The sequence below is a fragment of the Tiliqua scincoides genome, chromosome 3 (assembly GCF_035046505.1).
Source record: "Tiliqua scincoides isolate rTilSci1 chromosome 3, rTilSci1.hap2, whole genome shotgun sequence".
NCBI lineage: Eukaryota > Metazoa > Chordata > Lepidosauria > Squamata > Scincidae > Tiliqua > Tiliqua scincoides.
In genome coordinates this window covers 62,352,200-62,367,680 of record NC_089823.1, presented here as the reverse complement: position 1 = coordinate 62,367,680, position 15,481 = coordinate 62,352,200, and the positions used below count along the sequence as shown (strand labels likewise).

General features: G+C 44.1%; 2 protein-coding genes across 8 annotated transcripts in view; one reads left to right on the top strand and one right to left on the bottom strand.

The window, feature by feature from the left end:
- TTC3 (tetratricopeptide repeat domain 3) overlaps window positions 1-572 on the bottom strand; it is a 71,930-nt gene extending 71,358 nt beyond the window's left edge. For all 4 annotated transcript variants that reach the window (XM_066621170.1, XM_066621171.1, XM_066621172.1 and 1 more), the window contains exon 1: window positions 502-572. The gene's annotated coding sequence lies outside the window, so the exon portion shown is untranslated. The remainder of the gene's footprint in view (window positions 1-501) is intronic.
- Window positions 573-1,453: 881 nt separating this feature from the next.
- PIGP (phosphatidylinositol glycan anchor biosynthesis class P) lies at window positions 1,454-15,103 on the top strand. 4 transcript variants are annotated; one of them, XM_066620103.1, is made up of 6 exons: window positions 1,566-2,032; window positions 2,314-2,509; window positions 5,337-5,438; window positions 6,753-6,825; window positions 8,595-8,713; window positions 12,042-15,103. In XM_066620103.1, the coding sequence occupies exons 3-6, from the start codon at window positions 5,357-5,359 to the stop codon at window positions 12,170-12,172; spliced, it is 405 nt and encodes a 134-aa protein (XP_066476200.1). In that variant the 5' UTR covers window positions 1,566-2,032; window positions 2,314-2,509; window positions 5,337-5,356; the 3' UTR covers window positions 12,173-15,103. The 4 variants fall into 4 exon arrangements, with proteins under 4 accessions (XP_066476199.1, XP_066476200.1, XP_066476201.1 ...); XM_066620102.1 differs by lacking the exons at window positions 1,566-2,032; window positions 2,314-2,509 and adding an exon at window positions 1,454-1,559; XM_066620104.1 differs by lacking the exon at window positions 2,314-2,509.
- Window positions 15,104-15,481: the final 378 nt, after the last annotated feature.

Below are 15,481 nucleotides of genomic sequence, written 5' to 3'. Positions count from 1 at the left end.
TGTCCACTCAGAAGGAAGTCCCACTAGAGTCAGCGGGGCCTCCTCCCAGGGAAGCGTGGAGAGGACTGCAGCCTGAGAACCCAACTCTATGCCCGTCTACTCAGACGTAAGCCCATTCTGGACAACGGGCCTCCTCCCAGAAGGTGTGGGAGGGACTGCTGCCTCGGAGCCTGTGAAGGCGGGGAGGAGGCAGGCGCCAGTGGTGCTGCACAGCCCGGGCTGCAGCCCTGCGCACACTGACCGGGGAGGAAGCCCTACTGCACGCGGCGGGGCTCGATTCCGAGGAGACGCGCACGGGCGTGTGCCGCGGTCTCTCCCCCCCGCGCCAGACCGGTGCAGGAGGGGCCGAAGTCCCACAGAGACCCTCTGCCGGGGCGGGAGAGGCCGCGATGCGCCACAGCCCTGCAGCTCCCCCCGCGGCCAGAGCGGCGGAGGGAGAGGGACCTCGGCCGCCCGGGAGCTCCAGACCCGCCGCCCGCGCGGCCACCGATCCCCCCTCACCGGCCCACGCTGAGTCTTTGTCCGCCTCCACGCCTCTCCGCGAGCTCGCAGCCTCCCTCCACGTAGCTGGCGCCGCCGCACCCAGCCCAACCCGCTCCCCGCCCCGCTCCGCCTCCTGATTGGCTGCGCCGGCGCTTCGAGCAGCTCCCCAAACCGGATGGACTGGGCTCTAGTCCGCCCTTTCCCTTCCGCTTCCTTCCGGCGCGAGTTCAAAAAAGGCATAGAGGTGGGAAAGCCTAGAGCGCCACAACACCTCTTCAACACGCATTTCCGGTCCAGGGATGAACTGGGCTTTACCTCGGCCGCCTCGGTGGTGACGCAGGAGGTGGTCCTCCAGTGGAGGTCGCTCTGCGTTCATAGAATCCAGTGCACATTTTCTTGGGAGGAAGCACTATTGACCGTAATGGGACATGCAGAGGCCTGGGCTTATAGGCTGCAATCCTACGCACACTTACTTGGGAGTAAGCCCTGTTGGCTAGAATGGGGCTTAGTTTTGAGTAGGCACGCATAGGATGGGGCTACAATCCTCTCCACACTTTCCTGGGAGTAAGCCCCATTGACTAGAATGGGGCTTACTTCTGAGTAGACACGCATAGAATAGCACTGTTTCTGTCCAGCTTCTGGCTTGACTCGCAAGTTTCACTGTCCATCCATCACAGCTAAAGGGCGGGATTCCTCCCTTGTTGGCCAAGGTCAGCTGCGTCTTCCGCTCTGGTGACGACCACATGAGCCTCCTGTGTACAAACAAAATGCGCCCAGCACTCCTGGAACTCTCATCGCGTGCCGCGGGATCGCACGTCTAGCAGTTTGTAGTCTAAGGCTGTGAGTGCTTTAAACGCATGAGCTCACAATATACCACGCGATTGCCCGTCTATGAGTTTTTCAGTCTAGGGTTCGGCTTTTCGTGCCTTGCGGCGCATGCGCAAAATAGTAAGTGACCTTTCGAGACCTACGCGCATGCGCTCATGGCATGCCGTGGGATTTGCCGGTTTGGGGGGAGTTTAGGCTGGGTTTCGGCTTTGAGTGCGCTGGAGCGCATGCGCAGAACAGTGGGCGAGGTAAGCCCTCGGCACGTGACTAGTGGGAAACGGTTAGAGCGGGGGCGGCCCGTGAGGGTCTTTGCTCGGTGCTCTCGCCTGAGGTGCTGCTCACGTGCTTCAGCTGCGAGCGCTGGAGCCCCTCGGGGTGGCGGGGAAGTGCTCGGCCTCGCCGGGCCTGCTTTTTGTGGGGCCTGAGGAGGAGGGCGCGGGGCGTCCCCCAGCGCCTCCCTGGCAGGCCACAGGAGCCTGCTCGGCGCTCTCTCCGCTCTTCTCCTTCAGCGCAGGGGCTGTTCCCCTCCTCCCCGCATCTCCTCATTCAGCAGCACACGGGTTTTCTAGACTGTCCGCTGTCCTCGCTGGAGAAACGTCCTGGCAGCTCAGGAGGTGTCGGCAGCAGCGCCTCCAGTGGGGAAGTCCTCCTAGTCCTTCCCGGGAAACGCCTTCGACACCAGCTGCTGCCGTCTGCTTCTTTTGGAGCACCGGGAAAGGCAGTGCGTTCTGCTTTTAACAAGACCCTGCGTGGACACTTAGTGTTTTCTTAGCATTATGCTTAGCATTAAAAAACAGTATCTTAGTATTATGCGTAGTATTAAAAACACTTATTAATGCTAAGCATAATACTAAGAAAATACTAACAGTATTTTGTTATTATTGCGCTTACTTTTTAAAAAAGCATTTGGTATTTTGTTGGTATTCTACTTAGTATTTTGTTAGTGTTGCACTTAGTGTGAAAGGACAGTCTTTTTGTAGGTGTTCTCTCCTTGCTCTTCAGGAGGAAGTGAGAGCTGCTCATAGAAATCAGTGGAGGTTCCCAGGATTTTGCCATAGCTCTGGTTTGGCAGAAGGTGTTCCCTCGAGGAGCAAAAAGCAGCAGCAGTAGTCACAGGGCAGCCACTCTGTTTCAGCTCTTTTCCCAGCCCAGTGATACACTGCGACAGTGGATTGCATTTGTACTGGAATATGCCTGTGTAAGTGCCACAAGCAGAAACTATTTTCTGTTGGACATATGCTGCTTTCTGAGTTCTGTCTGTGTGAAGTCAGAATTCAGGGTATAGTTCTTCCTCCAACACCATTTATGTTTTTTTATAAAAGTGGGAAGGGGGTTTGCTTTGAAATTCCCTGCTGAATGGGAGAGGAGGAGGAGGTAAGCTGCCCCCTAAGTACAATCTTCCTCTGCCTTATGAGAGTTTCATTCCTGAAAAACCCCTCCTAGGGTGAAGTTCTTAAGTCAAAAATGGAATTACCATTAATTTCAATGGGAAAAGTGTTTATGCATTTCTGAGCCCCCAAGCTGGCACCCATTTATACAAAAAGAACACCAGATCCCCTTAAAATGGACATAATTGCTTCATTAATGTTAGTTATCATAACACAAAAAATAAGGAACTTTCCCTTCTTTAACTATAAGAGGGGTGCCCAAACCCTGGCCCTGGGGCCACTTGTGGCCCTCAAGGCCTCTCAATGCAGCCCTTGGGGAGCCCCTAGTCTCCAATGAGCCTCTGGCCCTCTGGAGATTTGTTGGAGCCCACACTGACCCGATGCAACTGCTGTCAGTGTGAGGGCGACTGTTTAACCTCTCACGTGAGCTGTGGGATGAGGGCACTCTCCACTGCTTGTTGTTTCACATCTGTGATGCAGTAGTGGCAGAAAAGGAAAGGCCAGCCTTGCTTTGTGCAAGGCCTTTTATAGGCCTTGAGCTATTGAAAGTCCTTCATTTGTTCATAGAAGTTCATCTTTAATATATTCATTTATGTAAACTTATGTAAATTTATTCAAATTTTAAATGTAAATTCTTTTTTCCCTGGCCCCGGACACAATGTCAGACAGATGATAAAAACTTTGGACACCCCTGTTCTATAATATAAAACTCCTTATAATGTTTAATTCTCATAACCTGAACGTGTGTGTGTGTGTGTGTGTGTGTGTGTGTGTGTGTATAAATCATGCCCTAAAAGCAAGCCCCAAACCATGCAGTGTGTATGTAGGGTGGGGGGAAGCATTTGAGTTGTGATTCAGCAAATAATCACTACTGAATTACATTGCTGAAATACCTGAGAGAGAGAATTTGGTAAATAAGCCCAGTTTTCCTTAAAGAGATATATTGCCTATACTACAATTCTGTCCTAAATTCTGGAAAAGGATCAGATTACTGGAAGGGAGAGTCCTCAGTCCCTAAAGCCTTGCAGATAGTGAGGCCCTGGCAAGTTAGAGACTGGTAGCATCAAGAACAACTGGGGTCCTGGTTCAGAATCTGCAAGAACATCACAGTAGGGGTGTTTGTTCCCGCACTGTCCAATGAACACTCGAGACAATAGATATGGGAGAAAGGGCCACTTTATTTAACATAAACAAGAGGAGCAGAGGCTGAGACCTGCAGTACCCGAGGCAACGAAAGCCCCTTGTGGTGCGGGGAGGGGACCTCTGGGCGGTACCAGAAACCTCTGCCCCCAGGTGGGCATGCACCCGACTCCGAGTCGCGCCCCGCTGCTGGGACGGCGCGTCTCGTCCATGTCTATCCCTTAAGGGGAAGGCAGCTGGACCGCAGCCTGCACCACCTCGAGCCGCTAAGCCTCTGAGGTGGGATCTGCTATCCCGGCCAGGGCCCCGTCCAAGTCCTCGTGCCGCCAAGCCACTGAGGACTGAAATAGGGTTCTGCCCTGCCTGAGCCACCTGAAGGTGCATGCCAGAGTCCCATTCACGCCTCCAAACCCGCACCACCTGCCCTCTTAAAGTGACCGATGGCAGTTTGTAAACAGGGGGGTGTAACCCCTAGCCCTTAACAGTCTGGGGTAGGCGAAAAAACTGCCTGCCCCTTGGCCAATCTTGGCAGGCAGCAAAAAATTCCTACCCGGCCCCGAACGGCGACCAGTTAAACTCAGACTGTCTCTAGGGCGGGCGGGTGGGTATTCCCACAGTGCCCACGTGCACAAAGAGGAAGAGGGCTGGGTCTCGTCCCCTCACCGTAACTGCCCAACCCAGCCCCCTACACCTCCCCCTTGGGGAGGGGCTCTCGTGTCCTGGTCAGGCATAACAAACTTCGATCACCTCCTTAAAGGGGGCGATCGTGCTTCTTTTAGAACTCAAAACCCTTAACTTTCTTCACTCAGAATAAGATCTGAGTTAAACCAAGAAGTATTCTCTGGTAGCTTTTTGGGGGTATCCAGACAATGAGATGTGTTACTAAGGTGTTTTTTGATCTGTGCTATCTTTTCTCAGTGAAAAAGGTAATTGGTAGCTATTCCACAATTCTTTGTTCAGGAGAAAGAACTCTAGTCTGCTCCATGTCTGGGAGAAGATTGCTATACTTGAGAGAGAGAGAGAGAAAGAGAGAGAGAGAAAGAGATTAAAATAAAAATGAATTGATATGTTAATAATGATCCCAAGGACTCAGTCCTCATTATAATTCTGTCACTAATTCAGTGTATGTGTTCAAAAATGCTAAATATTTTGTAATTATATCGCTGTATATCTGAATTGACCAAAATATTAGCATTTACAATAAGCATACTCATTCTTAGGAAGTTACTCATTCACCAGTTAAATGAAATATTCTGTGTAACTTCAAATACTGTATTACTTCAACAAAAGACAGGTCTGTTAAAAGGGGGTACTGCCTATTTGTATATGTATTGTATTTATAAACCAGTTAGCTTACACTGGTGGTACCTGAACTAGTGAGTGGAAAATTAAACAGAAGTTAGTGCTTTGTAATACTAACACGCTTTATGAAACTTACAGAAGAAAGACAAAGACAGTGCAAAGCATTAATAGTTTTTTTATCTCCCTATTTTTCAGGGTAAAGAGGAAAGACCAGCATGGTTGAAAACTCCCCAGCACCATTGCCTGAAAGAGCCATTTATGGTTTTGTTCTTTACTTAGGCTCCCAGTTTCTCTTTAGTGAGTATGTTTGGTTACTGAGTAACATGTTAAACCCAACATTCATTCCAATGTGATGACTGCAATCCAACAAAGGCCTTTATATGCATAGAAGATGTTTCTTATGTGCACCTTGGACATTTCATTTCCTTATGTTTTCTGTTCAAAGTTATACTATTGTTCTACCTAATATGCCTTTTAGTGATTTTTAAGTTACCAGGAGTTTAAATGTAGGATGGTGGTGAGAAGAATGATTCTAGGACCAAAAACAAAAACGCTTTGGAATCATGGCCAACTAAGCTTACTGGGTTCAGATCCTAGCAAGGGCTACTGAAGCTTCCAGACTGCCATCCCAAGCACACTTGAAAATAAATCACATTGAACTCACTGGGGCTTTCTTGCAACTGTATAGGATCTGAGTACTCGAAGTGCCTATAAGGCTGTTGAATGTTTTAATTTTGTATTAGAGATAGTGCCTTGGTTTGAAAGCACTTCAACAATATTTTTTAATAGAATGGGAAACCCTTTGGACTGTCAATAGCTATTTGAATAATTTAATAAACTTTTAGCAATATGCTGAAATGATAGGAGAGGCCTAACAGACTTTCCCTTTCTATACAACTTTTAGTGCTCAAACCCATGTATTTTTATTTGGAAATATATCCCATACAATTCATTGGGACCTATATAGGACCATAGGCTTAAAGTTACGGGAATCCTCGTGAAATCTGGGCATGTCAGTGGTCCATATATTTAGACTGAAGAGTCAGTGTCTCTGATAGTTTATATATAATCAAACAGTTGGATGAGCAGAAAGAGAAACAAGATGCATAACTGTATGGATAGAAATGTACTACTGTAATTATTTCAAACTATTCTACTTAAGTATCTAATATGTTTTTCAAGATTAATTGCAATAGTGGGCTTTGGTGGTGGTAAAGTTTACAAAATTGCAGTCTTGTTGCTCAAATATAATTAGTTTTTCAATTACCTTTTTAATTAGAATTGTTTGTCCTCTTGCAAAACTTTTGATAACAGTGAACACTGAAATTAAAAAAGACTGTGAACATCTTCCTGCAGCACAATCCTTTGTGTGATTACTCAGAAATGCCACTGTGTTCAGTAGGGATTATTCTCTAAGAAATATGTTTAGGATTGCAGATTTAGGTGAGCTCATAGGGTATTGAACATTCTAAGAATTTAGTGACCATATAAAAATTCATAGAGTCTTTTATAGTTGCAGGTTTATTTCCTTTCATGAAGGATAAATTTTGTGTCACAAAGTTGAATCATACTTGTCTTTAATTGTTCAGTCTCCTTGTTCTATGTTTGCAGTTCTGTACCTTGTGTGGGCCTATGTACCTGGATCCTGGCTGTTCTCATTGGGATTAACATATTGGCCTCAAAAGTAGGTTTAAATTTTCTCATTAATATTATCAACTCTAAAGATACTTCCAGTCCAATCCTGTACATGTCTACTCAGAAATGAATACTGTAGAGTTCAGTGGGACCTCCTTCTTGTTCAACTATCACAACCTCATTTATATAAGAAAATTTCATACTACTTTCAAAATGGCTTTCTGTGAAAAGTACTGTTTCCAACAGTAACCAGCTAGTTGTCTCTAGGAAGCCCTGCAGATAGAACCTGAAGACAACTTTTATGTTTCCTCCATTCCTTCAGACAATATTCCTGCACTTTATGTCCCCAGCATCTGTTGTCCGGGGCAGTATATCTCTGAAATGTGGTTATTTTAAACTAACATAGACTTGTCTTTCATAAGTTGGTCTAACCTCAGAGCTCATTCATCCATGAAGCCAACTGAGGTGTTTGCTCAGGTAGCAGAGTAGAACTGACAGCCACCTCTATCCACTACATTGTTTTTACTGCTCCTCCTCTTCCTCCCACTTCCTAAATTGGATAAGGAAGAGGGAGATGGAGGAGGAGAGGAGAGGTTAGGAGCTCCTTCACCCTCTTTCTTTTCCAGTTCAGGGAGTGGTACAAGCAGTAAGATAATTAATCACCAGGTTTTTGTCAGAGCCAACATTTGATACACTGACTCAGGTTTTGGAAAATCTGGAGCCAGTTCTCTCTCACCCTTTAAAAAATACCTTTAGGCTAGTGGCCATCACCATATCCTACAACAGTAAATGCCACAATTTCTCTGTTACATAAACATTCGTCTTTTGTCAATAATGAACCTACTGCCAGTCTATTTCATTTGGAGAGAGGGGTGTTCTGAGTCTCATGCTATGGGAGGAAGCGAAGAATCTCCCAAATTCTTCTGTCTGCCTTGCTGCTGTGGGCCCTGGGGTCCTAAGTCAGTCCGAGGCCCTGAATGTCCTTGTGGTTTCCCTGCCGATCAGCCCACTGGAGGCCTCCCTTCTGAGCTAACCTGCTCCTTCAAAGTCTCAAACTGCCCTAGGGGAGGGGGTTGCACTCCACCCCCACGGTCCTCCACCTGGGTTACTTCTTCTGTCTCTGGGCTGGCCCCACAAGCCTCCCAGAGCTCAATGGCCTGGCTGCCCTCAGTTGGAGACTGCTCTCCTCATTAGCCACACCCAGGTGTTTATATCCCCTGGAGCTAATGGCTATCCCTGTCTCTTCCTGCCCCATTTCCCTTCTTAACAGCCCTCCCTCACATGTTCTTGCTTCTCCACTCACCAGGAGATGGTCATACTGGTACCCTTTCCCACGTGGTAGGCTCATTCTCAGACATCCACCATAATTTTATAAATTATCATGTCAAAGGGAATGAGGTCCAGATCTGATCATGTTAGTTGTTCTTTTCTAGTGACTTTTCTTGATTTTGTTGCTTTTAATCATTGTACAGTGAATCCTTGATTTAATAGACTTGTGTGGAGAAGGGATTTCTGTTGATTCTGAAACTCTGTTAAAACTCAATGCATTTATGACAATGTGCATGTGCAAAGCATATGACTTTCTTTCTAAAGAAGCAGACAGTTATTTCTGAAGTCTGTTGAATCTCAGTCCGTTCAGTGGTTCACTGAATTACAATTTTCTGTGAGCTTCCCTGGGCACCTCCCAGAGGGAGAAATATTTTAAAATTAAATCTTTAGGTAAGCCCTCATTTCATTTAGGGCTTGAATGGTTTTTTAAAAGTGTCTATCAGATTCTATGTGTGATGACACTACTTAAAGTAGTATTTCATTTCACAGATTCTGGGCTGTTGCTTTGCCGATATATCTTTTAGTTAGTCTGGGAATAGGCTATGTACTCCTCTTCGGTATTAACATGATGAGTACTGCTCCCTTGAATTCTACGCACACCATTACAGGTAATTTTAATTATCTGGTACTTGTGTCCTCTTTGTTTTACAGCTTTCAAATAACCACAGTTCTGAGATGTAAACATCCATACTAGTTTAGTTAAAAATAAGAGAATAAATGTATAGAAGGATTGCGTAAAAGCATAACGTTACCATAGCCAAGGGCCTAGAGCTTGCAGGTAATGAATGAATGATCTTGAATGTTTCAGGATTTGCTCCAGCTGCTGTCATTGTTATCTTATAACTCCCTATAGCTTGATCAGTATAAAAAAAACATTCTCATAGGTCTGGTTCATATACACATGAGCTTTTGACAGCACAATCCTATATAGATTTACTCAGAAGTAAGTCCCATTGTGTTCAATGAGATTTAATTCCCAGAGAAGGTGTATAGGATTGTTGCCTGAGTGTATGTAGAGAAAGCTTTGTTATAGGTATTCTAGTAATCTGTATTTGTGACAGGCTACTTGCATGTAACACAACCTGCTGAACACATGGATGAGAACAAGCTTTTCACTGAGATAATTTCAAAAGCTTCTCTAGTATTTATTTTTTTTTTAATTAAATTAAATTTTTTTAAATATGTTTTTATTTGTTTTTAAATTATGTTTTTAATATGTTGTAAGCTGCCTTGAGTCCCTTCGGGGAGAAAGGCGGGGTAAAAATAAAGTTATTATTATTATTAGTTCATCAATAGGCTGTGATCCTACTTTGGGTATCTAGAGTTTATCTACACCAGTGTTTCCCAACATTTGTTCCCCATTGTACCACTCCACATGGTCCTCCTATTGGAAATACCAACAGAAGTAACTGGTGATGATGTCATCACCAGTTACTTCCAGATTGGGAGACCACATACAATGCAACAAACACTGGTTAGAGGCTCACGATGGACAGGAAGGCAGTTTTGCAAAAAGGGAGTGTGAAACGCACACTCTAGAGTTCTGCCTGTTGAGCTGAACCTTCTACTGCCACTTGTCCTGTTGCATTGCTGCTCTTCCTGCCAGACAGTTGGGTTTTGGATGTCCTGCACATACCAATAGACACTACTTCAAGTACCACTGGTTGAGAAACACTGATCTATACACTGAAAAAAGTCGCCTAGTACCTCCTGAGACTTGAAAATACAAGTGGGGAGTTATTTATATATTTAGAAAGTTTATAGGCTGTCTTTCCACAATTGTTCAGTTTTGTACCAATACAAGATAATTTCATAAAATAACCCTGAATATGAAAATTCTATAATGAAATCTAAAACGCCAGGGCTGAAGCTCTGTCATCTGACTCCATTTAAGGCAACTTGTGTTCCTATGAAGCAGAACCATAAATATCAGTCTTAACAGGCAAGTGGGAGAGAAGTTGAATGCTGCTTTAAAAGTTCTCTCCATGTTGAAAATGAGCATATCTGAAAGAATCCTTCTGTTTGCCGGTTAGCTCTTGGCAGGGAAGAGTTCTTTCATGAGGGAACTATTTATTTATTTAATTAATTAAAAAAAAAAAAAAAGATTTATACCCCACCATTCCTCTACCTGAGCAGATTCCCAGGGTATTTGAACATTCAATCATATACTTAACTATTTGCATCCTGAAATGGTACAGTCGCACAGGGATTATGCCACAGACTTCTTGTTGAATACAGGTCCAACCTTGTTATACACAAATTTGACTCAACACGAATGGCCACTGCAAATGAGAAGGATGTGCTGATCCCTGGAGAAGGGGAAAAAATCCATCCCTTTAAAATCACAGTTTAAAAAACTGCTTTTTACTTTTGTACAGAGACAGTCATGCAAGTGATTACAGGTATAACCTAATTATTCACAGATTTTTCACGGGGGGGGGGAATCTGCAGATTTTTGTATCTCAACGCTGATAAGTACCCTTTAAATCAGGGTGCCCAAACCCCAACCCGGGGGCCTCTTGTGGCCCACAGGGGCTGCCAATATGGCCCTTGGGGAGCCCCCAGTCTCCAGTGAGCCTCTGGCCCTCCAGAGACTTGCTGGAGCCCATGCTGGCCCAAAACAACTGCTCTCAGCAAGACAACAACTGTTCAACCTCTCACCTGAGCAGTGGGACAAGGACTTCCTCCACTACTTACTGTTTCATGTCTGTGATGCGGCAGTGGCAGTGAAGGAAAGGCTGGCCTTGCTTTGTGCATGGGCTTTTATAGGCCTTGAGCTACTGCAAGACCTTCATTCATTAATATAAATTCCATCTCTAATATATTCATTTATGTAAATTTATTCAAATTTTAATTTGTACATTCTTTTTTTCCTGGCCCCCAACACAGTGTCAGAGAGATGATGTGGCCCTCCTGCCAAAATGTTTTGGTGCCTAAACCGCGGCCCTCGGGCTGCCAATATAGCCCATGGGGAGCCCCCAGATTCCAATGAGCTGCTGGCCCTCCAGAGACTTCCTGGAGACCATGCTGGCCTGACTCAACTGCTCTCAGTGTGAGGACAACTGTTCGACCTTTCACCTGAGCTGTGGGACGAGGGTTCCCACCACTACTTGGTGTTTCACGTCTGTGATGCAGCAACGGCAGTAAAGAAAAGGCTGGCCTTGCTTTGTGCAAGGCCTTTTATAGACCTTGAGCTACTGCAAGACCTTCATTCATTCATGTTCCATCTCTAATATATTCATTTATGTAAATTTATTCAAATTTTAAATGTAAATTCTTTTTTTACCCACAGTGTCAGAGAGATGATGTGGCCCTCCTGCCAAAATGTTTGGACACCCATGAATTAAAGGAAAACAGTAATTTAATAATGCGAGAGAGGGCAGCCGGTTGACAATCCATCAATCATTCTCTCTGCAGGCTTCACACCTCCCTTCCCCATGAGCTCCTGAAAGAAGGCTGAATGGCAGTTGTTATCACCTTCTCCATTCTTTCCCCTTTGCTGGGGCTCCTGGTGAAGGGAGGAATTGTTGCCCGGTAGTGAAGCCTAAGCCCCTGGAGAGAGACTGCCTCTGTGTGCATTACAAAAGGTCATCAAAGGGACTTTGTCTTTTAAATTGAATTGCTTTAGTGCGATTTTTTTGCCATCCACATGAGTTCTGGGAACGGAACCCTCACAAATAATGAGATGCAACCTGTATATAGATCAGCCCTTATTTTTTGTCATTTTTGTGGCAAAGATGTCTATACAAAATCAGTACCACATATCTTGAAGCTCAAAATGAAACTTGGGTTGAAGTCTTTTGAGAATCTGGAGTATGTACACTGGCTTGTTGGAAGAATTAACTATCTTTTGCTTTAATATTTACATTTTTATGATAACATGTCTTAAATAAACCAAAAGGATGATGAACATTCTTTTTCTTTCATTTTGAACAGACCACTATGCAAAGAATCAAAAACTGAAGAAACCCCAAGACGACGCCATCCCTGCATTAAGGGATATTCCAATCAGTGAAGTCAACAAAATGTTTTTCCTGAAAGGCAGAGGGGTTTGCAGTAGAAACTGATTAAAGAATATGCCTTATTGCTTTTTTAAACAAATTTGTATGGAAAAAATAAAAATGACTGGGATGAAAGCATTAATTATTAAAACAATTGCCTTCTGTAAGATTACATACACATAAATGGCTTAGAGCCCAATCCTGAGCTTTATGCGCCGGCTTAATGCTGGTGCGCACTATTGCAAACATGCCGTAAAGCACGTTTGTGAGGCCTAATGCCAGGTCAGCACCCATGCTGGCCCTGCGCTGGGTGTGCACCCGGCCTCCACCACTCGGTTGTCGCACAGACTGCTGAGCCATGGTGAGGAAAGCGGGGGTGCAGAGGAGGTGTTCCAGGGAAGTGGGTGGAGGGAGGCGGGTCGTTCCACCGGATCCAAAGCATTCGTGCAGGGCTCAGCGCTCCACACGAACATTTTTACCTTTGGGTAAAGTCGCCCCGTTGCCGGGCTACTTCTCTTCTCCTGAGGTGCTGCCTGCAGTAGCCCAAGACATCGGTCTGGGCCAGTCACAGCCCAGGGGCCCATGCCTATGCTCAGCTATGCACCATCTACCTGCTGTGGTGTCTTACAGGGCAATGCAGAAGGAGGGAAGTGTTAATGCCCCATCCTTCTTCCTTTCACCATACATTTTTAACTTCCACATGCGCTGCCCTGACAGAGTCAAGGACTGGGGTATCTGGGAATTTTTAAATGGTTGTTGCCCAGGGAAGAAGGTAGACTGCTGCAGAGACTGCATCCTTCTCTATTGTCCGATAAGCCTACCAAGCAATGGAATGGGGCACAGGAGCTGCTACACTTGCAGCTTGAAGGAGAACTCTTCTTCCATCTCCTGCCAAAAGCCAGGCAGTTGAGGCCTCAGACAAGAAGGCAGTTCTCCTTCCATTGCCTGTTTGTTTGTTTTTTAAGTGAAAGCAGGGGTTAGCTGGTTCCTTCATATAAAAAAAATGGAGCCTCTGACAGATTTTGTGTTCAGGACTCCTCACAAATCTGGCAGTGACCTTCTATTTCCGCATAAACTAGACCTGTTGACTTTTTCTTGTCTTGGGTAGATTGTAATGTTAAAAAGGCCTAAGACAATGCTCAACTGCATTTGAATTAATGTATACTTTTTTTGCAGTGGAAGAACTTGTGCTGCTATACCTAGGTGTATACTGTATAAAAAATTTCTAAATAGCTCCGTTGCCAATAAACATTCAGAATGCTTTTTAAATATTTATTCAAAAATCCATTTTTTAAAAAACTTAAGACACCTTCAAAATATTTTGGAAATAACCTTTCAAAAGGGGGACTTGAAACCTTTAGCACACTGGTATGCCTTTGTCAGAAGCTATTTGCAAGCAGAGAGATGCTCTTTCTCAAGGGTTCCTTCCACTTGAGGAAGAATCCCATGAGCGCAACAGCATGTCACCACACCACCCATTTGAACACCAACCAAAATGTATTATTAAACAACAAATATTGCTAAAGAGTTATTTCTGTGCTGTTCTATGCTGTATCTGCTTTCTATGTCTTTGGCTGTCGCAGCTAGAGAGCATTTGGAAGTTGCCCTTTCCCCAAATCAAACAATATCAAAGCTAATTTGTGGTTTCTAGTCTCTCCCTACTGCTTCTTCGTTTTACTGATGAAGAAGAAAAATCCTGAAGATGCCAGCAGAGAACTAGGGCAGCCATTTTGGGTTTTAAGCATGGTAAACAAGATAAAATGGGGTGAGGGAAGCAAGAATAAAAGCTGCTATTGGATCTTTGTCACCCAGGAAATGTTGTGATGTAGGTAGTAAATGCTGGTTAGTGGGAGCTTTAGTGTAGGTCACTTTATTTAATGCTTTGGACTCTTTAACCAACCCCTGTTGCTTCATAGGCAGCCCAAAACCTTATCCCCTCTCATCCCTAGTTTAGGCAAGGAGGAGAGGGCTGAAGGTGAGATGAACAAGTTTCCACAATTTCTTCTGAATGGTAACTCTCGATACTGCATCAGTTCCCATTTCAGAGGATCCCATCTGAGATTGTCTTTTTGCACAGAGTGTTTTGGGGTGTTACTTCTTTCTTTGCCACAGTTATAGAATTATCAATTATTTCTGTGAAAACTAGAAATAGTATGTGCATATAAAGGATTCCGCATATAGGATGTGATGGGATATTGTGAAAATGTTCTAGAACTGGGCATTCAGTAGCAGAGTGGTTCTTGTTTCAGTACGTTAAAGTTTTTGTAATCATTTGCAGCCAGTACCAAATTTTAGAGCCATTGTATAATTCAGAACCCAATCCTTTTCATGTCTATTCAGAAGTAAGTCTCATTGTGTTCAAGGGGGATTATTCCCAGGTAAGCAAAGATGGGATTACAGCCTCAGATTCTTTTCCAAAAACAATTCTTTTGTTCCTTTAGGGAATATGTGAAAGATTGTTTCCTGTCCCATATGTAGATGAGTATAGCATGATTCTCTGAGGTCTCAGTGTGAAACAGAATATATATTTCCTATGTTCCATCATGTGCTGCTCTGAAGCAAGCAGCTTTGAGTGTGTACATGCTCCTGGATGAGAACCTATGGTAATGCCAGAAAACCCTCAGTACGTACATGGAGAATGCTTTCTGGAGCTTGGTCCATCACTCATACTTAGTTACCCATGGAAAATTAAAATATAAACTTTAACTGCTAACAAAGTGTGAGATAAAAACCCTAATGTGTCCATAATATGCATTTAACCTATAGAAAGTGTTGGTTCTTACAGAAGAATACAGACCCCCACAGCAAGAAAGAGGGAGCATAACTTTTAGCCTTGAGGGTAAATTGAAGTTTTGTAAATCTCAGAGAGAGATTCTATCAGTGATGTATCTGACATTTCATTTGACCTGATCAGGCATAATTATGGGAAAACTAACAGGAGATGACTATGTGACTACACAAACGGGTCATTTGTTAGATAAATGTGTAGACATGAAATTCAATCTTTGTTTTTCCTTCATTACTGAGTGGAGCAATTGCTACAACACCCATGCTGACCTGGAAGCTTAAATAAATTGAAATGCCAAAGGTTTCCTTATGGTCAAACTGGTTAATTTCATTAGATTTGACCAAGTATTCTAGCTGGCATGTAAATTTAATTGTTTTGCATTGAAACCTAAATTTATCAGACCAATCCTTTCCTGATTGCTGCTTCTAGTTACTATTAAAACAGAGGTTTTTCCAGGAGGATAGTTCAACTGTAGCTTACAAGTGTGTCTTAGAAACAAGAGAGAACAAAAATCATACCCCTAAAATGTTTGCTTTCATTCAATTCTCTTCCCTGAATGAAGTAAAATATTTTAAACGTTAAAAGTT